The sequence below is a fragment of the Amaranthus tricolor genome, chromosome 3 (assembly GCF_026212465.1).
Source record: "Amaranthus tricolor cultivar Red isolate AtriRed21 chromosome 3, ASM2621246v1, whole genome shotgun sequence".
In the NCBI taxonomy this organism is placed as follows: domain Eukaryota; kingdom Viridiplantae; phylum Streptophyta; class Magnoliopsida; order Caryophyllales; family Amaranthaceae; genus Amaranthus; species Amaranthus tricolor.
Genome location: NC_080049.1, coordinates 35,063,601 through 35,086,138, shown reverse-complemented (window position 1 = coordinate 35,086,138; position 22,538 = coordinate 35,063,601). Strand labels below are relative to the sequence as shown.

Below are 22,538 nucleotides of genomic sequence, written 5' to 3'. Positions count from 1 at the left end.
CTTTTCCTACACCATTGAAGTTCAGTCACGATGCCGAGTTGAGAGCTAATGAAATTCAAAAGGTGCATAAGCAAGTTGTGGAAAGGATTGAGAAAATGAATGAGAAGGTTAAAGAAAGAGTGGATCAAAAGAGAAAAGAGGTGATTTTCAAAGAAGGTGACTTAGTATGGATTTACTTGAGAAAGGATAGGTTTCCCATCCAAAGAAAATCAAAATTAAGTGCTAGAATTGATGGACCTTTTGAAATTTTGGAGAAAGTAAATGACAATGCTTACAAACTAGAGCTACCTAGTAGCTATGGTGTGTCCTCTACATTTAATGTTGCAGATTTAATTCCATTCCATGAAGAGGATACGTTACCAAGCTTGAGGTCAAGCTTCTCCAAAGAAGGGGAGGATGATGTAGGATCACCTACATCTAGTTCTCATGAGCTAACCTGGATCAATACCATGATTCATCATATGGAAGATGCTCAAATTCAAGGTTTAAATGTCAAGTCTTTTAATTTTGTAATCATGAACTAAGTCTTCTTTAATTTGAATCTTTATTTTGTATTTTCATTTTTATAATGAAACAAAGTCTTAGAGATGATTAAGCCAGGTTTAGGATCAAGCTTAATCATGTCTCATGTTTAGTTAGTCGAGTTGTAATTTTTATTTTATTGAGTCTAATATTTATTTTAATCATGGGACGTTTTTTACAAAATTAAAATGCATGGATCAAAACAACCAATCAGATTCTCCAAATTGAGCCGTTGCATTCTTCAAAACTAGCTGATTTACAACAGCCATATGTTATGAAGATTGAGTGGGATTTTTATGATAATATCTCTTACAAATCAGCCACAAATAATCCCAAGAAGATAGAAGAGCTGATTTGAAAATCCCAAAGAAAAATTAGCTGTTAGAGACAACAAAACTAGCTGTTAGAGACAACAAAAAAAATCAGCAAAAATCTCCTTGTTCTTTTACTAGCTGTTGCATTTTATTGCCATTTTGGTTGTACTTTCATTTTCAAAGTTTGTACTCATTGCTGAATGCTTTAGTATAAATAGGATGTATGCACTCTTGTAATTCACAACCTGATTTTTACATTCTGAATACAAAACAACCTTTGAGCAAATTCCTTTGTTCTCTCTTTGCAATTTACTTTAACTTGGATTGGTTTTAGTAAGTTGAAGTTCCTATGCTTTTCATTCTTTTGGCTTAAAGTTTGAATGTGTTCTTAGGAGCCCTTGGTTTTAATTTGTGGTGAATCTGTATCAAATTAATCCTTGGATCAGCCATTTTCAAGTTGTTCAATTCAACATATCTTTTCTTAGTTCTTCTTATTACAAAACCCACAAAATCACAAAAAAAAAAAAAAAAAAAAAACATTTTACAATACAACCTAAACTTTCAGCCTTAATTGCTGAATTCCGAAACCGTGAAACATACGTGTGCATATAGTTTGGTCCTTGTTCAAAACATAGCCAACCTATATCATCTTGGTATCAGAGCCAAGGCTACGCTCCGAGCCTTAATTTTGTTCATTCGCAAAGCAAAAAAACACCATGTCTCAAAGTGGTGAAGGAGAAACAAGTGATTTGAGCAGAATTGTTGAAGAGCAAAATGCCACCATTAATTACTTACGAGCCCAGCTTAAAGAGTTTCTAGACCTAAAACGCACCTTAAGGGAAGGTGGGGATTATGAGTCTGAAAGTCCTAAAGTTAATAGGCAAACAAGCCGTGGAGATGATCTTAAAGTCGACATTCCAGAATTTGAAGGAAGATTAGATGGAGATGAGTTCCTTGAATGGGTAAGAACTGTTGAAAGAGTATTTGATTACAAGAATACGGATGAAGAAAAGAAGGTAAAGATAGTAGCCTTAAAATTGCGCAAATATGCTTCTACTTGGTGGGCTAGCAAATGTGCAAAACGAGAAAGAGAAGGGAAAGACAAGATTAGATCATGGGAAAAGATGAAAAAGCAAATGAAGGAAAAGTTTCTGCCTTCATACTACATGCAAGAGAATTTCACCAAACTTCAACATCTACAACAAGATGGCAGGAGTGTAGAAGAGTATGGTCGAGAGTTCGAGACAATGATCATGAGATGCGACCTTAAGGAGGATGATCATCAAACTTTGGTAAGATTTTTAAATGGTTTAGATTCAAAAATCAGAAACATTGCTGAATTACAACCTTATGCTTGCCTTGATGATTTAATTAACCTTGCACATAAAGTGGATAAACAACAAAGAACTAAAATGAAGGAAACCTCACGTTTCACTTCAACAGGAACGACCAATTTTAATTCCTACCAAAAGAACACTCCCCATTCCTATTCTAAAGCCCATTCACAAGATTCAAAAGCTTTGCAAAACAATAATTCAAATCAGCCCCTAAGCATGCCCAATACAACCAAACCAAACACCAATTCATTCACACCTAGGAGATGTTTTAAGTGTCAAGGCCTAGGACATATTTCTTCCGAATGCCCAAACCGAAAAATGGTGAACTTGGTTGAATTTGATGATCATCAAGAGGAAAGCGAGGAGGATTTCTGTGATGATGCTGAACTTGATGAGGAAATGATATATCCGGATGAAGGAGAATTATTGGTTATGCGAAGAGCTCTTAGTGGGGTCAAAGCCAAAGATCCAAACCCACAAAGGGAAGCAATATTCCACACGAAATGTACGGTTAAAGGTAAGATCTGTTCGCTTATCATTGATGAAGGAAGTTGCACTAATGTCGCTTCAAAGACCATGGTGGACAAGCTTAATCTCACCGCCTCTCCACACCCCGAGCCATACATGATTCAATGGTTGAATCAAAACAAAGGTATTCCTGTAAACTCTCAAGTTTTGCTTTCATTTTCCATTGGTAATAGTTATAAGGAGAGTCTTTTATGTGATGTTATACCTATGGATGCATGTCATGTTTTATTAGGTAGGCCGTGGCAGTATGATAGGAAAGTTATGCATGATGGTTTTAAAAACACACATACTTTTGTTTTAAATAACAAAAAGATAACTTTGGCACCATATGCACCTAATGCTAATTCTAAATTGCAAGCAACTTTAACTAATTTTCATTCTTTAATTCCTATACTTAAAAGTGAACAACATGAATTTGAGGAACGAAAAGAATTGTTATTGCTAAATGACGAAACTGAATCTGTTTTGCATGATCACCCTTTGATTGAACCTTTGCTTGATGAATTTGCATATGTTTTTCCTAATGAAATACCAAACGGACTTCCACCTAAAAGGGATATACAACATAAAATTGATTTCATTCCCGGTTCCTCATTGCCTAACAAACCAGCCTATAGGACTAATCCTAAGGAAACTGAAGAAATTAGGAGACAAGTTGATGATTTGTTAGCTAAAGGTTTGATTAGAGAATCCATAAGTCCTTGTGCCGTTCCTACTTTACTTGTGCCTAAAAAGAATGGAGAAATGAGGATGTGTGTGGATAGTAGAGCCATCAATAGAATCACTATCAAGTATAGATTTCCCATACCTAGACTTAATGATTTGTTAGATGATCTATATGGTTCTAAAGTTTTCTCTAAGATTGACCTTAGGAGTGGATATCACCAAGTTAGAATCCATGAGGGGGATGAGTGGAAAACCGCATTTAAGACTAAGGAAGGACTTTATGAATGGTTAGTTATGCCCTTTGGTTTATCTAATGCACCTTCTACCTTTATGAGACTTATGAACCAAACCTTGAAGCCTTTCTTAGGTCACTTTGTAGTGGTTTATTTTGATGATATTTTGGTGTATAGTCAAAGTGAAGATGAACATGTTGATCATTTACGTCAAGTGTTTAGTGTGCTAGCTAAGGAGAAGTTATATGGTAACTTGGAGAAATGTCAATTCTTTTCGGAGTCAGTTAAGTTTCTTGGATTTATTGTGTCAATTGAGGGGATAAAAGCGGATGTAAAGAAAGTTGAAGCTATTAGAGACTGGCCTATCCCTACCACCATTCACCAAGTTAGATCATTTCATGGTTTAGCTTCTTTTTATAGGAGGTTTGTCCCAAACTTTAGCTCAATCATGGCCCCTATCACCGAACTCACAAAACTTAAGACTTTTGAGTGGAATTCCAAAGCACAAGCAGCCTTTGACACCATCAAAAACAAACTTACCACCGCACCTGTTCTAGCTTTACCTAATTTTGATGATATTTTTGAAGTAGAGTGTGATGCATCTGGGGTAGGTATTGGAGGTGTCCTTACTCAAAACAACAAACCCCTTGCTTACTTTAGTGAGAAGCTCAATGATGCTAAGAGGAAATACTCAACTTATGATAAGGAGTTTTATGCTATCATTAGATGTTTAGAGCATTGGAGACACTACTTGATTGCCAAAGAATTTGTGTTACATTCTGACCATGAGGCCTTAAAGTTCATTCAAAGCCAACACAAACTTCAATCTAGACATGCTAAGTGGGTCGAGTTCCTACAAACCTTTCATTTCACCATTAAACACAAAGCGGGTAAACTAAACACCGGAGCTGATGCTTTATCTAGGAGATACTTGCTTTTGAGTACTTTGAATACTAAGGTTGTGGGAATGGAATTGTTAAAGGAATGCTATATTGATGATGTTGATTTTGGAGGAGTTTTCGAAAAATGCCATAATAAGCCTCAAGGACTTTTTTACATCTTCCAAGGATATCTTTTTCGAGGAAACCAATTGTGTGTGCCTAGACATAGTGTTAGGGAGACTTTGATTAAGGAGTATCATGAAGGAGGACTTGGAGGACATTTTGGAGAAGAGAAGACCATAGCTTTAGTAAATGAGACCTTCTATTGGCCCAAGCTTGCTAAGGATGTCATTCATGTTATCAAGAGATGTGTGCAATGTTTAAAAGCCAAAGCCCACAAAACATCTCAAGGTCTTCACCAACCTCTTCCTACGCCACAAAACCCATGGGAGGATGTGAGTTTAGATTTCATCACTGGACTTCCTAGAACCTCTAACAATAAGGATTCCATCATGGTTGTTGTTGATAGGTTTTCTAAGATGGCTCACTTCATTGCTTGTCATACTACTCATGATGCCGTTAATATTGCTAACCTTTACTTTAAGGAGATAGTAAGACTACACGGGATAGCAAGAAGCATAGTGAGTGATAGAGATTCAAAGTTTCTTAGTCATTTTTGGCTTACTTTGTGGAGAAAAATGGGAACAAAGCTTAACTTTAGTAGTTCTAGCCACCCCCAAACTGATGGTCAAACCGAAGTAACCAATAGGACCTTAGGAACCTTGTTGCGTGCTCTCATTACAAAGAATCCTAAACAATGGGAACAATTGCTACCACATGCTGAATTTGCTTATAATCGCGTTCCTAGCAAGACCACAGGGTTTTCTCCTTTCTTTGTGGTTTATGGCCTTAACCCATTAACCCCTATAGACCTTACGCCTTTTCCTACACCATTGAAGTTCAGTCACGATGCCGAGTTGAGAGCTAATGAAATTCAAAAGGTGCATAAGCAAGTTGTGGAAAGGATTGAGAAAATGAATGAGAAGGTTAAAGAAAGAGTGGATCAAAAGAGAAAAGAGGTGATTTTCAAAGAAGGTGACTTAGTATGGATTTACTTGAGAAAGGATAGGTTTCCCATCCAAAGAAAATCAAAATTAAGTGCTAGAATTGATGGACCTTTTGAAATTTTGGAGAAAGTAAATGACAATGCTTACAAACTAGAGCTACCTAGTAGCTATGGTGTGTCCTCTACATTTAATGTTGCAGATTTAATTCCATTCCATGAAGAGGATACGTTACCAAGCTTGAGGTCAAGCTTCTCCAAAGAAGGGGAGGATGATGTAGGATCACCTACATCTAGTTCTCATGAGCTAACCTGGATCAATACCATGATTCATCATATGGAAGATGCTCAAATTCAAGGTTTAAATGTCAAGTCTTTTAATTTTGTAATCATGAACTAAGTCTTCTTTAATTTGAATCTTTATTTTGTATTTTCATTTTTATAATGAAACAAAGTCTTAGAGATGATTAAGCCAGGTTTAGGATCAAGCTTAATCATGTCTCATGTTTAGTTAGTCGAGTTGTAATTTTTATTTTATTGAGTCTAATATTTATTTTAATCATGGGACGTTTTTTACAAAATTAAAATGCATGGATCAAAACAACCAATCAGATTCTCCAAATTGAGCCGTTGCATTCTTCAAAACTAGCTGATTTACAACAGCCATATGTTATGAAGATTGAGTGGGATTTTTATGATAATATCTCTTACAAATCAGCCACAAATAATCCCAAGAAGATAGAAGAGCTGATTTGAAAATCCCAAAGAAAAATTAGCTGTTAGAGACAACAAAACTAGCTGTTAGAGACAACAAAAAAAATCAGCAAAAATCTCCTTGTTCTTTTACTAGCTGTTGCATTTTATTGCCATTTTGGTTGTACTTTCATTTTCAAAGTTTGTACTCATTGCTGAATGCTTTAGTATAAATAGGATGTATGCACTCTTGTAATTCACAACCTGATTTTTACATTCTGAATACAAAACAACCTTTGAGCAAATTCCTTTGTTCTCTCTTTGCAATTTACTTTAACTTGGATTGGTTTTAGTAAGTTGAAGTTCCTATGCTTTTCATTCTTTTGGCTTAAAGTTTGAATGTGTTCTTAGGAGCCCTTGGTTTTAATTTGTGGTGAATCTGTATCAAATTAATCCTTGGATCAGCCATTTTCAAGTTGTTCAATTCAACATATCTTTTCTTAGTTCTTCTTATTACAAAACCCACAAAATCACAAAAAAAAAAAAAAAAAAAAACATTTTACAATACAACCTAAACTTTCAGCCTTAATTGCTGAATTCCGAAACCGTGAAACATACGTGTGCATATAGTTTGGTCCTTGTTCAAAACATAGCCAACCTATATCAGCCATGAAACAGCTAATTTAATTGTCACTCAATTAAAAACTAAATGAAATAAAAGATGAGAATAAATAGAATTAATTCAAGCATGCATGTTACAAATACTCAAAACTAATACTCCCTCCGAACCAATTTAGATGTCCCATTTGCTTGGGCACGGTTATTAAGGATGGTGTGGAGTCCATTAAAAAGGATAAGTAGTAAAGAATAAATAGTGAAGGGTAAGTACTAAAGACTTAAAGAGTAGTTGGGTAAGTAAGGTATATGGGTTTATATTCGTAATTACTTGTGTGAACTAAGGATATTTAGGTAAAAAAAGATTGACAAAAATAGAAATGGAACAATTAAAAAGACTTTGCCAAATAAGAAAATGGGACAACTAAATTAGTTCGGAGGGAGTATAAATTTTAAAAACTTAAGGTATAATAAATGTTAACAAATGCTCTTAGCTTGATTACATAGATAGATATGACGTATATAAGAAAATAATCAAGTGAAACCTTATTTGATTCGTCCTATTGCATATTTTCATATTATCAACTTTTTATACTACCTATGTTCCATATTCTCATATCAACTTATTATATTTTCATTTTGATTTTGCACAAGTATTACGAAAATAATAGATTAATAATAAAATACCATTATTATCCTTAAATAATAACAAAAAAGTAAGAATCAATGAAGTATAAAGTAAGAATAAAATAATAGTAAATCGGGTAATTTATAAGGCATTGACATATATAGTAAAGAAAAATAACAAATAGAAGTATTATTAAACGAGGATAGTATATATATGGAGTAAATAATACATTAAAGATTGTAAAAACAAAAAAGTGTTGTAAATAAGTTGAACCACGGTAAGTATTAGTATTAGGTAGCGATAGCAATTAGCATGGCTAAACAATCAGTAAAACATGTACTAGTCGCATACTCCTAGTAGATAATCTGATAATGTAATTAATTAATTAGAGGGTATAAACGTGCCTAGTCATGATAAATGAATACTTGCATATTCCTTTAAATTTTTACCATATAACTTTAAAATATTTAGATCATACACCTAAAACTAATAGCCTATTGTTAAACCAAAAGTAATAATTTTTAATCCATCACCATAAAAAGACAAAACAAATACTAATAAAGTAAACAAAAAAATAAAATAAATTAAACTCCTAAAATCCCCATCCTATCACATTCTTACGCATAAGGATAATTTGCCAATATAATACTCCCTCCACACCAATATAATTATCACATTTTCTTATTTGGCAAAATTATATCAATTGTCACATTTCTATTTTTGTCAATTTTTTACCTAAATATCCTTAATTCACACAAGTAATTACGAATATACCCCCATATACCTTACTTATCTAACTACCCTCCACTACTTACCCTTCACTAATTACCCTTCACTACCTACCTAACTACCACCTTTTTAATGGACCTCACACCACTCTTAATATCCGTGCCCAAACAAATGGGACATTTATATTGGTGTGGAGGGAGTATTACAAATAATTGTTGTTTACTTAGACTACCTCAACAAAAGTGTAGCCTACGTGCACAGTCAGCAGCGAGTAGAGTAGAGATAAGATTAGAATGGAGTAAGAATCCTAGTCATTAACTGGAATTATATGATTACATGAACTAAAAAGAGAAGGAAGCGAAGTAGGGTTTCCTTCCCAGAAAGGTAGTGGTAATACAATATTGTATGCAAGGTTCCTTGTTAGAGTGGTCATTGCTAACAACACGATTCATCATAGTTACAACTACAAGCAAAAAAGTCAACATCTTTAAGGTATGACAATTCCTAGATATTCTGTATTAACCAATAACCATACTCAAAATTCAATAACAAAACTAGAAATGATTGGAATAAAGAATAACTCGAATACGTATATGTCAAGCAAGCAAAACTACTCTTCAAGGAAACGGATTCGTCTGACATTGAGAAATTTTCAACTCATTTACAATTTTTGTATATGTTTATGATGTACCCCCGCCTATGCAATATCATAACTTCTAAGTCTAACAAACGTCAATAGAGTTGGCCAATTGATCGGAATCAGACATTACAAAATCCGAATCATGAATCAAACTCAAAAGTACTCTCTCTCTCTCTCTGTCACTATCGCTCTCCTCATCAGGACTACAATATACAAGCCGAGTTGTAGTGGGGGGAAGCCAATTTAACTTCTGGCTGTATTTCTCAGGTCTATATTGCAAAAGATCGAATAGCGTACAGCAAATATAGTAACATACCTTGTTATTTGCATACATCGGGTTTAGCGGAGGAGATATCAATCTTTCATTGAGGTTGGGTATAGACGATTCCACAATCATGATTTAGTTGGCCAACTGAAATGAACTTCTGCTGCTATGATGCGTAAACTTGTATTGCTCACAGATTAAGAACTGACAGATGTCTCCTCTTCAGAATTTCGGTCCAGCCCTAATTTACTATGAACCTCAACAGCTTTCTGAAAAATACAAGGCATTGTTTCATGAGATAATTTTACTCTATTTGTTATACTAAGGTTGCATATGCTAAATCATGCTTTGTAGAAACAGTTTTCATATTTTCCAGCCCATGGTCAATTAAAGTGTCAAAATTTTTAAGCCAAACGTAAAAAGAGGCGAAAGCTGAAACTTAACAATGATACAAAAATAAGCCCAAAGCTTTCTGAAGTTAATCTTCGGAATCAAGACGTACTGCCCCAAAGAAAGGAAAGAATACCTGGTTTACATTTTCCAAATCTTCATCATCAGTGCCATTGATAAGTCTACCATTTTCACTTGTAGGTTCAGGTGTATCTTGATAATCCTTGGAAGAGCCGTTCCCGTTTATAGAAGCTTCCTCGTTAGAAACATGACCATTTTCTGCTACAACTGAGTTCTGTTGCTTATCATGTGCATCCGTCTTAGATACAGCATTTGCTGCAGCTGCATCCTTTTTCATCCTCTCTTCTTCCCTTAGGCGTTTTCTTCTAGCTTCTTCCTCTTTTAGTTGCTTAAACCTGTTCAAAATTGAGATAAGACTTCAAAAGAACCCCGTATCAAAATCCAAGTAAAGAACAGAAGTATACTTTTCTCCCGGCCGTAGCCCTGTGAAAGGTGATATTTCCTCCTTTTGGGTTGATTTTGTGACTGAGAAAGGTGATTTTTCCTCGGTTTGCGTTGATGTTGATTTAGAAACAAATTCGGCAGGCGATGACCGGTCTTCTTTGAAAATTTCTTCATTAAGCTGCACTAACGCATTGTTTGCACCTCCCATCTTCTGAAGATATACTTGCTGAAGTGTGCTCAAGATATTATTGGTGAACCTAAAAAGAATTTACTCATGACTGCAGGTCTAAGACATAAAAGTAAAAGTTTCAAACTAATCACAACAGAAGAAACTAACCAGTAAAGGCTTAGACCAGAAGGTACGGAAAGCGCAAAATAACCAATCATCAATGGAAGAAACTTTGTCAGTGCTTGAGAACTTTTCATGTTTGGATCATTCGGCTGAAGTTCAAATAAAAAAGAAATAAGTTAAAAATCAAATGAAGTGGAAAAATAAACAATAGCTAGATTTAAAATTAAAAAGGCCAGAGATCATACATAACACCTAAACCATGCCAGCGTATGATTAGCCCTTTTTTCTCACTTCTACACTAGACAACCCAGAATCGGAGATGTTCAAATACGGGGCAATAATTGTATTACCAAGGATCACCAGCATAGTTATCAAAATCACAATTTTGATCTACGATTCTACGATCTTACGATCCAAAAATAGGTGACCGATCCGGATAGGTAGGATCTTAATGTGGTAGAATCGTGCGATCCTACTTAGCTCAAGAATTTAGATAGTAGGATCACAACACGATTCAACGATTCTATGATCCGATTCTACATGTGTAGTTTCAATGGTAAAATGTTTTCATATAATACAAATTTCACATACGTATAAATATATATTTAAAATAATTATATCACTACCTTATAAAAGTCAAGTTTTTTAGATTTACAGTTTAAAACTGATTATTAAAAGTAATTTGTTTTCAAAACTTAATAAATGAAGTCAAATAAATTTTTACTTACACCTTCAAACTTTGAAAGAGAACAAATTTAATTGATAATCAGTACTCCAAAGCATATTAATACATATTTGTAGGATCACACGATCCTGCGATCCGATTCTATCGATTTCGATTCTACCCTCTCAACGATCCTAGGTAGAATCCCGATCCTAATAACCTTGATCACCAGTGCATTTTGTAACAAAAAGTTAATTAAGATAAGTTCTCTCTTTATCCATGGCTTTCTCGGACATTTACAAAAACCTGAGCGGAATTTGCCCTAAAAATTTCAAATGAATTGCCATTGGATGAATTGGGTTGAAGTATAATAGTTTTGGATATGGAACATGGTGGTTTGAAACTTTGCTAAATATAAAAAAAACGTATGTGAGTCAAGAATGTGAGATGTAAGGATTTTTGGATCTGGTTTATGTTGTCGGTTGAAATGAATTTAGGTGTTAACGAGAATTTCAGTATTGTAGGTTTTGGACAAGTTGAGAATTGAAGTGTAGAACCCAGTGTTGACTTGAATTTTGGTACTCGTACTAGTAACATTGAATTTTATTGTTATCTAGATCTAAGTTGGAGTGATTTTGTTTTCGAATTGAAAATATGAATGTATTATAATAGCATTTAGTATAAATTATGATTTGAATGTGGATTAAGAGTACAAATAAAAACTTGCAGCCGAGTAAATTTGATTGTGAAATGGAGATATGAATACAAGTTGGAATATGAAATAATACGTGATGAGTTGAATTTGTTTAGTTTGAATAATGAGTTGAATATCAGATTATATTATAAGTCAAACTATGGAGCTAGTTATATGGTTAGTTTCGGGTTGTTACACTTGATGTTCATGTGTACGCAACAAATTTAAAAGAATCTCAACTATGCACTACCCATCTAACAGCCTACAAAAACTAAATAGCATCGCAAGAAATTGAAGGACAGGAATACAAATAAAAATACAATTTCACAAGATAAAAGAGTTGACGAACCTGAGATGATTGCATAATCTGGACTGATATATACTGTGAAATAACTAATAAAAGTGGTAGAACAAGATAAGCTGCTGTATCTGACCACCCAAGTGGTGGATGTCCATCCTGTGAGAACAATGACATTATAAGAGCAAGGGAAAGGCATCATGTAGAATAGTTGTAGGGCCAGCATCAGAACAGAAGTAAAGGTCATAAAGGACTTACAATGAAAGGGAAAAGCCAAGAAATGCCACTTCCATTTTGCCGGGAAGCAATAGTTGTAGGACCAGCAAGGGAGGGTATCCAGAAGAAACCCTCTGTCAGAAGTCCCTTCAAAAGTACATGAGAAAAACAACATATTCAAGGTCTAATGCAACAGTAAAACACTACGAAAATAAAGGCAACTAGGATATAATTTTGTAATACCTCATTAGCAACATTGGAAAGGGCTCTATAGAGACCTATCCACACTGGTATTGTTGCCAACGTTGGCAGACATCCTGATAAAAAGGAAAACATAAGACGTGAATGATCAACTGAATATAAACGAAAACTATAATGCTGGTAGAAGCTGTTTAATGCATAGGAAAGTGCACATCACACAAGAAACTGAAGACTCCAAATTACCTGCAAATGGGTTTATGCCAGCAATTTTATACAGCCGAGCTGTCTCAAGTTGAATTTTTTCCTACATGTACAAAACAGAATAAGCTTCTATCTCATGAACAGCTACCTTCAAAGAACCTTTTAAAGCTTTACCGCCTTCCAACTCAAAAGTAGATTACAGTACTTCAGGGAGGAGACAGTGGTTACAGTTTCGACTAATATTACACAGACCAGAGTTATAACTAAGTTATCAATTTCTACCTAACCTAGAAATAACAGGATATATTTAATTCTGGGTGTCAAAATTCACATTATTTGACCATAAAATTATCTTCTTTTTCTGAAAAATAATTGTCAAAAAAAACTAACATCAGGTTCTTATGTGAAAATTTTCTAAATTTATATCTGAAAAGTCTTTCAAATGAATACCATTTTGTAATTTTACTGTGGATTTGTGATACAATGAGTCAATGACAAAAATCAATGGCCATTGACCAGGGTTGATAAAAGTAGCACAAGAGTCAAAAAAGGCCAATCAATCAAGCGAGAAGAAATATAAATTTAATGGAGTAAAAAAACTAAAGGAATAAATCAAAACAATATCGTGACTTAAGTCATTGGAGTTTTTGTCTAAATTCCAATGAGCCTACAATAATCCTCAAAACCCTGTTTCTGCAAGGAGAGTAGAACGATCCACAACTTTCGAAACTCCAAACACATAAAACACCACAAAGTAAGGGCAGGATTAGGAATGAGGGAGGGAATAGTGGACACAAGGCTACCTGATTTCCAGCATATCGCTGCTGGATAGCCTTTATTTGAGGCTGCAAAGATCGCATGGCCATAGTAGATTCCACCTGCAAGGGTAATGTGCAACTCCAGTCAAATCTCCATTCAAACTATAATAAACTTAATGAAGTGACAACTATAATAAATAAACTAAAGAATTATACCACCATAACAGACAACTATACAACTAACAAAACCATTTCACAACTAAAAGTAAAAAATTTAGGTAAGTTTGAGACTCTTCAATTAAAATAACTATAACTGCAGCACATTGAATTTTATTATGCTGATTTCATTCCAGTCACTATATGTCTTGCATTTTCTCCCATTGTTAGCAAGTGAACGAGATCCATGCCTCCACTCTACTTAATCATGCTCTTTCGAATTTAATACCAATCTCATCATCACATAAATGGTGCTTTCTCATTACCTTGTATGTGTAACACTCAATTCCAGCCTTCCAGGAACAATCATGATTGAGCACGACGACAATTGAAAAGGGTGAAATTTCAAATATTATAGCGCATACGTGTTCAAGCAAAAGTCTTCAAGAGTTTCAAAATTCACCGCTGTTTCCTTCCCTCCCCTCTCCTCCCCTCCCCATTCTTTGTTCCTCAAGTGTTATCTGAACACATTCCAAGACTCACACTACGCTTAATCAGAGGTGGAGCCAAAAATGAAAAATGTTGCTAAGGCCCTAAGGGGTTTCCAATTGTTTCATATCAAATCTTCTATCAGATGCTTTACCTTAAAATAGAGAGTAATTATCTCATTTAATAATTAGGCTTCCTATTTGATAGTCCGTTGCGATCATTCATATTGTATATGCTCAAAACCACCCCTACAATTAATTAAATTACCCTAAACTAACCAATATATGCACTAAAATCACATTTCACTCAACATAAATCATAGTATATCAATTTCCATAAATATAATCAAAAATTAAGTATTGAAAAAAAAAACCTGCTTCTTGGACAACGGAAATGTGGCCGCCTTAACAAGCACAGTAAGCAAAATGATGGCAAACCCATAAGAATAAGGCACATGTAAGGTAGATAATCCATCCTTCAATACCTGTTCAATTTTCCAATCAAACCAAAAAATTAATCAGAAATACAACCACCACCCATTCCACAATTCAATAACACAGACACAACTGCAAACAGTAGAATAAGTTTTAATACTATGCTAAATTTCTTACTTTAAGAACAGTTTCCATGGTCGCCGTAATCCCAGAAAGCCAATCACCATTCTGTTTAGTTGTAGTAGTGGACGCATCAATAACATCAGTATTAGAAACAGCAGCATCAGCAATGGTGTAGAGAAATCCTTCAGTTCTGCCAAACAAGTCTTTAATTGGACCCTCAAATACTTCTGGGTCCGGTAGTTGACCCGAATTTAAGAACCCAAATTTAGCAACTACAAGAAGTGATGTTCGAGGAAGTGGGTATTTTTGGTGCCGGAAATGGGTTCGTTGGAAGATTGGAGTTTGAATGGTCCGAACATGAGATGGGTAGGGGTGGAAATAGGGTTTGGGTCCGAGAGGAGACAGAAAAATAGACATTTTTATGGGTTCAGATAAACCCTAGAAAGTTGGGATTGGATTTACAGGGAAGATGCAAAAAATAGGCGAAGACGAAAAAAATGGAGATAGGAAAAATATTTTCATTGAGATATTTTTTGATAGGGAAGAGGTGGAGAATGGAAATTGATACTTTGTGTTGAATTGAATTTTTAAATAAATTAAATATTATTTGTAAATTGTGAAACTTGAAATTGCATGAGCCATGTGTGGCATTGATTAGAAAACGACTAATAGGCACAAGTATACTACACTATTAGTCGGCTATTATGAATAGTTGTGTATATTAGGGATGAACTAGTATGTTTTTAATTATTAGCTCCCTATTAGAAATGGTTTCATATGGAGATCATTTTTAATATAATGGTCTAATATTCACCTATAATTTCAAAGTGTTAAATTAAAATAATTTTAAATGATCACTTATAATATCAAATTGATTAATTATAATGTACGTTGATATTTATATAGTTCCAAAATAATCAATTATAATTTACTGTTTTGCTACAAATATACCCTGATAGTGCAAGTAAATTCGCGTTTTAGACATGGGTATTGTACATATATTGGAGCAACATCTTTAGTAAATGAAAGTTATTGGAAGTAAGATAAAGTATCTTTTAATAAAAATGTGAATATTTGATAATAAAAGATGAGATAATGTCAAAGAGGAAAGGAAGTTGCGATCAATGATTAACACACTAAGTAATACTAAGTTGATGAGATGAAGAGATTCTTATAAATTTAGACTCTTATCTTAGAAGAGGTTCTTTTTAGTTAAAGCGGACAATTTAATTAAATAATCTTTGATTAAAAAACTTATCTAGCCTTATTTTTTCATATCAAGTATTGTTACATTTTCTTAAATACCTTCCCACAGAAGAAGAGAATATAAGCAATTTTATATAACTATCAACTATATACGCGATTGAATAACCCACCAAACTATGCAGATTTTTTATGTATGTAAAATTGCAAATAATAAGAGTATTTGCTACCAATAGTTAATTAGAAATAACCTCTTTAAAATAACATCTTAAATACTAACAATAATAAAGTTGTTAGTACACCCAAAACACATTATTACAAAATCTATTTTATGTCGGATAATAAAATGCAATTTTATTGAATTAATCACTCCAATACCCCAAATAACCATCCAATGTTCCAAAACCCCTTTAGACCACCCAACATTACTTGATACAAAAGAATAGGCCTAGTCTTTAGGGATTAGAAAAACAAAATCTAATACTTCTACTACTTTGGGCAAGTTGATAAGAAAATGGTGGGGTTATGTATTATGTGGTCTAAAACAAAGCCTACACAATCTAAGAGATAAGAGAAGAATCTATAGACCACAATTCTATTGGTTCATTTTTGACCTTACTAACATCACAAACTCACATCTATATGACTATATCCCTAATTTCCTCTTCACAAACCTTCAACCCTATTTGTTGATCATCCTTCCTTCTTTATTTCCTTCCTTTCATTCTCTCCCCCTTCATTAGATCTTCAATGGCAGCAACAATGGCAGCAATGGCAGTACTCAATGCAAAGTGCTTAACTCTCAACACCAACAAAACCACCATTACATCATCAAAGCCCACTACAAAACCCATCTCACTCTTACCAATCCAAAACCTTCCTAATGGGCTTGGATCCTCCAAACTACCCACCAGCCCAAGCCCAATAATCACTGCTCCTGCTATTGCTGGTGCCATATTTGCCACCTTGGGCTCAGTAGACCCGGCCTTAGCAGCCCAACAAATAGCTGATATTGCAGCTGATGATAACCGTGGGCTGGCCCTTTTGCTGCCCATAATTCCAGCAATTGGGTGGGTATTGTATAACATCCTTCAACCAGCATTAAACCAGTTGAACAGAATGAAAAGTGAGAAGGGTTTTATAGTTGGGCTTGGGCTTAGTGGGCTTACTGGAGCTGGGCTTTTGTTTACAGCCCAAGAGGCCCAAGCAGTAACTGAAGAGATTGGTAGGATTGCAGAGAGTAGTGCAGGAAGTGATAATAGAGGAACTTTATTGTTGTTTGTGGTTTTGCCTGCAATTGGATGGGTGCTTTACAACATCTTGCAGCCTGCTTTGAACCAACTTAACAGAATGAGGTCTCAATAATTAATTAAGTTTAGTATTTATTATTATTATAAATGATAAATGATAAATGATGTGTGTTATATTACTATTTTTATTTTTGCTTTTGGATAATTGTGCTGGGAAATTATTTGTAATATTTTGTTTATTTTCTAGCACTATTATGTTGATTAACACTTTTTGCCATGCTTATTTGAGTAACTTTATTCTCTATAATTTGGAATTAAGTTGGTCATTTAATATCATGTGATCTAACTAATTTGTTGGTTAAGACAAATAAAATATATATATTATCTATTAGCATATCTTTAAACATAACTATCAGCTTAAAATTTTGATTCAAATTTATATCTCGTAATATGTTACAAATTCTATATCAATTTGAGTATATTTTATAAATTATTGTAGTTGGTGGTTACCGATGAGGAGAGGATGTAATGAGCAAGTTGAACAAATAATGAATTAGACAATCATGCAAGTGATCCGATGAAAATGCAAAGCATGAACACTAAATTTAACGAGGTTTACCAATGAGGCTATAAGACTACAACCTCCCCTAGCTAGGTCTAGTGTTTTGTGTTATGTGTTAATAAAAGATATATGAAGCTACTAACTCAATTAAAAAAAGAATTAAAAATATTATACAAGATCAGATACCGGTTGAAATGAAAGAATATAAATTACATAAGAGCATTAAGACTAGAGTGAGAATGTTAGTTAAGATCGAGCATTTGACTTGACAAACACAACAAATGCCGATGTATAGGCAAAGGGGTTGCTTGAAATTGGAAACTTACAATAAAATGAAAGTGGGAGTGTACAATTGTTCGTCCGATCGAGAACTGATCTTGATGGGTAGGATTTTTGTCTTTGTTAGAGAGCACTGTGTGTTCATGCAATTGGCTCTCTCGTTCGAGTTGTTTGACCCTTAAATCCAATACGCAATGTTCAATGCTCAATGCTCCACACAACCCCAAGCATTAAACGAATCCTTCTCACAAGCATACCAAAACCATTTGACCCTTGACACTTGACCCTTGTGCCGGTTAAAAATAGGAAATGATTAAATAAACGGATACCTTTGAGTGGTTGTGATGGTAGAACGATGGTTGATCGAAAAAATATAGTTTTCCTGCAAAAAAATACCAAAAACCTTAGGTGGCTGTAGGGGTGGTGCCTCCAATGCCCATGTTAGTACCCACATATGCTACTATGATCAAGTAGTATTTTAGAGAGAAATTAAAGAAGTATATGTTGCCTTAGGCGTAGGCAAAATTAGATTTTTCCATTCCCTTTAACTTATCCTTAAGAGGTGTATTTATAGAGGCCCTTAATAAGTCTTTTTAGTGGGTGGACTTGGCCCATATTAAATATGAACCTATATTTATACACAAACAACAAGAAACTCCATGCTCATCAAATAGGTTATTATGGTATGATTCAATCAAGCCATACATAAATGTTCTTTGACCGTAAATCATAAATGTTCAATCCAACAAGGGCTAGATCCAAACAACACTTTACAAATTACAAGCATGACAATCTTCTCATGGTCAATGGGAGATGCAATTAATCATTTCATATGGATGATTAGAATTAAATTTCTTTTATTAGAATAAAAAGAAAACCCTAAATATTAGACTAATTTATAATTCTAACTAGAGTTAATGTATTTCCTTCAGGAATCTCCCTTTTAATAAGTTTGATCTCTAAGTAAAATTTTAATTTTGATTCTCATCTATCCCTTCTATCATTCAACCTACTCTGTAATTTAATAAGAATAAATATCATCTATCACAATTATTTGGGTAAGGTAAAGTGGGGAAAATTTAAAATGTATAAGACAATTTTTTTAAAAAAATGAACAAAATAGTATAAGTTTCAACTTTATTCCAAAAGTAAGCGTGAAATTCTCAAGTCTAAGGTTTGGGGCTATTCGCAGTTAGTAACTGCGAACATGTCAAAAAAGACAAAATAGTTGTTTGCAGTTACTAACTGCGAAAAACTATTTGACCTGTTTTTGTGGAACATGTTGTTCGCAATTACTAACTGCGAACAAGTCAAATCAGGTCAAATAGCTATTCGTAGTTAGTAACTGCGAATAACTATTTTGTCTTTTTTGACCTGTTCGCAGTTACTAACTGCGAATAGCCCCAAACTTCAGGTTTGAAAATTTCACGCTTACTTTTAGAATAAAGTTGAAATTTATTCTATTTTGTTTTTTTTTTTGATAAATTATCTTATATATTTCAAATTTTTTAAAGTGGGTGGGGTTCAACTGGATCGTGAACCGATTTTGTAGTATTTGGGTAATTGGGCCAAATGAATTGCATGAGTCTAGTGTTGGTGTTGGGTCACATAACTCATCATGTTTGTGGTGGTTTTGTCTACATTAGTTATTTAAGTGTAACTACAAAAGCAACATTCTTTAACGTTTTTCCATTTCAATATTGTAAGCTAGAAACCAAGAAAAACAATTATGAGAGATAAGATTACATAGATTAACTACCAATGATAATAATTAAAATTTATTTTTACATGAAATGATATAAAAAATAAAAATATTTAGTAAAACGATGGAAAACTATGTTAATATGAAAGAATCGAGTATATTTCAAATTGATAAGGCATTTAATTGAAGACCTATAATGATTATTATTGTAAATAATAATATAAAACTTTACATGTGCTAAATCATTCTTGTTGAGAATGGTCTAATTTTGTACCATAGCTTAATTATTTAAGTGCATATTACTTACTTGACTATTGACGTATATGTAATTCTTATACACTATTTCAAAAAGTATCTGTTATACTTGCTCTTTTGTGAAAATTTGAAAAAAATAAGAGCATTGAACAATTTTATTTCAAAAATAAGCTCCGTGAAAACTTTATTTTCAAAATAAGCGTCCGTACATCCAAATCTAGGCTTGGTTGGTGTAAGTCGCTGTTACTAACAGTGAAAATCAAAAAAAAATAAAAAAAAATAAAAGCCTAAGTCCCTGTTACTAACAGCGACTTAAGGAGTTGACCAGTCAACTCCTTAATCTCGTAGGTTGGAATGAAGAAGTAACTGAAATAACGAAGAAAACTTAAGTCGCTGTTACTAACAGCGAATTAAAAAAAAAAATTAATTCGCTATTAGTAACAGCGACTTATATCAAGCCTAGGTTTGGATGTACGGACGTTTATTTTGGAAATTAAGTTTTCACGAAGCTTGTTTTTAGAATAAAGTTTTTAAATAATCTTCTTTTTTTCACATTTTATTCTTTTGTGGAGCATAGCTTTATTGATTAAGTATTGTTGGGATCAAAAATCCCATATGTTCGAAAGGCTCAAAATACCTTTGGTCAAAGGGTTAAGGGTCAGAAGTACAAGTCAATATCGACTCTTAAAGTCAATATTATAATGGTCAAAGTTACATGCTTTTCCTAATCAGACATCACATGGCAGGTTTTCCATTTTCATCTTGAGTAAAGACACTTTTAAGAGAAACCGCCCACTATCTCAGGTAACCGCTGTTCACTATGTCACTTCCATGGTTACAACCTCCATAAGGTAGCACTACATAAATAACTAACCAACAGTTACAACTTCATATTGAAACTCTTATAAATAGATCATTCTTCTGCAAAAATCAGGTTACACAATTCTACTTTCATACTCATACTTATACTTATCACTTACATTTTACTTTACCCGATCTGACTTAAGCATCAGAGGGCTTTCCGGGACATCAGCCCCTGGTTTAGTCTTTCTTTGTGGTTGCAGGTACACCAATCGCGACGGTCATATCATCTCACTTCTCTTAATTCAAAAGTACGTCTCTCTTAAAGTTCCCTTTACAAATTCGATAGTTTCTTCGCAGAAACAAGTATAATTTACCTAATAATTCTAATTAAAAAAAAATAATGACTTTTGAAGTTTTAATCAACACTTGGAAATTGTAAGACAACAAACAAAGCTACTTTGATAAAGCAAAGCAGCTGCATATCCGGCACAAAATGAGACCATTGTACGTTCTTAGATAATTTATTTGCAATTCCTTCATTTCTTAGTAGAAAATATCCTCCAAAACATATTAATACTATATTGTTAATTTAAATTATAAAACTTAACAACACAATTTTTAATGTCAATATATACTAGTTGAATAAACCTATCAACTAAATTAAACTAAAAAATATTAAAAGCGAAAATTATAACATGAAATAATATATTGCTATCTAAATTGAAGCATATATTGATATTCACAAGATTAACACGGATTACATTCTTACAAGCTCCTCTTTTTTTTCATCAGTCTACCCGAAAAAGAAACAATTATCCAATTAACAAAGGATTAATTGTATATTAAAGCTAACAATGTTAATATAAATTGATGAAATAATCAAGGCATAAATAGGATTATAAGATTGGAGAACAGCTAATGAATGGGCCTCTAAGGGTATATAGTAGATTATTAAGAAGAAATACCTTTCATTTGCAATAATGAAAATTAAAATATGAATTAAATAATTAACCGACAAAAGGTTGCTAAGTGTCTTCGTCTAATATGTCTACGTAAGCCAGCTCATAATGCCAGCGTAGCTTACTTAATCTTATTCTCACTTTCCATTAATGTTAATGATTTCTCATTAGCACAGTAATTTGGAAGATTATCATTAATCACACTGTTTATTGAAATGGAGCATAGAATCATGCCATTTCAACTTGTAATATACTCCTCCCCAATTATTTATGTATATATCCCTTTATATAGACTTCAACCAATTACTTCTATTTAAAATGAATACTTCAATAGAGTATAATATAATATATCATATAATTTAATTTAATTTCACTATAAGCTTAAGTATTTTTAATTCTTGAACATGATGTAAAAAATATTGTGACAAAAGATTTGGTGATTAATTAATATTATATACCGAGCTATCTTTCAAGCTAAGTAGAATGTTATATGTCAAGTATAATAAATGTTTGTATGAATGTTAAAAGAATAGGTCGACAACCTTTTTCAATTTTTTTTTTATTAATTTGTTGAATTATATAAATTGGATAAAATTATGTCATTAATTAAAGCCCTTAATATTAATTGTTGATTCTTTAAACATGGGAGTGTGAAGTATCTAGCTCAATATAAATATCAATTTGACAAAAGCTAAGGAACACTTTCGAGAATTTAGTTAACTAAAATAATAATACATTTAAAAATTCAACATTGTAGGATTAAACTTTTATGAAATACCAATGGTAATATTTTTGTAAGATTTTTCCATATGATAGCATCTGTTTTAACCCTTATCTAACTATTGTAGTATTTTCCGTTGAATTCTTGTCAATCTCCGTTAAATTACCATTTTGACGTTTCTACCCTTATTAAGTGTTCGTTCTTGTCTTTATAATTTATACAAGTCGATGAAAGAAATGACAAATAATATTCTTTATTACTTTGATCTATAATTTTTAAAGACTTAGTATATCAAGGACGTTTATTAA

At 33.3% G+C, this 22,538-nt stretch overlaps 2 protein-coding genes across 3 annotated transcripts; one reads left to right on the top strand and one right to left on the bottom strand.

Moving 5' to 3' along the window:
• Window positions 1-6,681: 6,681 nt before the first annotated feature.
• Window positions 6,682-15,070, bottom strand: LOC130807231 (ALBINO3-like protein 1, chloroplastic). 2 transcript variants are annotated; one of them, XR_009040544.1, is made up of 12 exons: window positions 14,550-15,070; window positions 14,312-14,422; window positions 13,339-13,413; window positions 12,578-12,638; window positions 12,377-12,450; window positions 12,176-12,280; window positions 11,969-12,076; window positions 10,307-10,410; window positions 9,990-10,226; window positions 9,641-9,920; window positions 9,166-9,383; window positions 6,682-6,895 (listed from the first exon to the last, which is right to left on the bottom strand). XR_009040544.1 is itself a non-coding variant. In XM_057672373.1 (11 exons), the coding sequence occupies exons 1-11, from the start codon at window positions 14,910-14,912 to the stop codon at window positions 9,312-9,314; spliced, it is 1,590 nt and encodes a 529-aa protein (XP_057528356.1). In that variant the 5' UTR covers window positions 14,913-15,070; the 3' UTR covers window positions 8,826-9,311. The 2 variants fall into 2 exon arrangements, 1 of the variants encoding a protein (XP_057528356.1); XM_057672373.1 differs by lacking the exon at window positions 6,682-6,895 and having other exon boundaries at window positions 8,826-9,383.
• Window positions 15,071-16,030: 960 nt separating this feature from the next.
• On the top strand, window positions 16,031-17,262 carry LOC130808808 (photosystem II core complex proteins psbY, chloroplastic-like). Its single transcript, XM_057674317.1, has one exon. It carries the CDS (start codon window positions 16,449-16,451, stop codon window positions 17,061-17,063), a length of 615 nt encoding a protein of 204 aa, XP_057530300.1. The 5' UTR covers window positions 16,031-16,448; the 3' UTR covers window positions 17,064-17,262.
• Window positions 17,263-22,538: the final 5,276 nt, after the last annotated feature.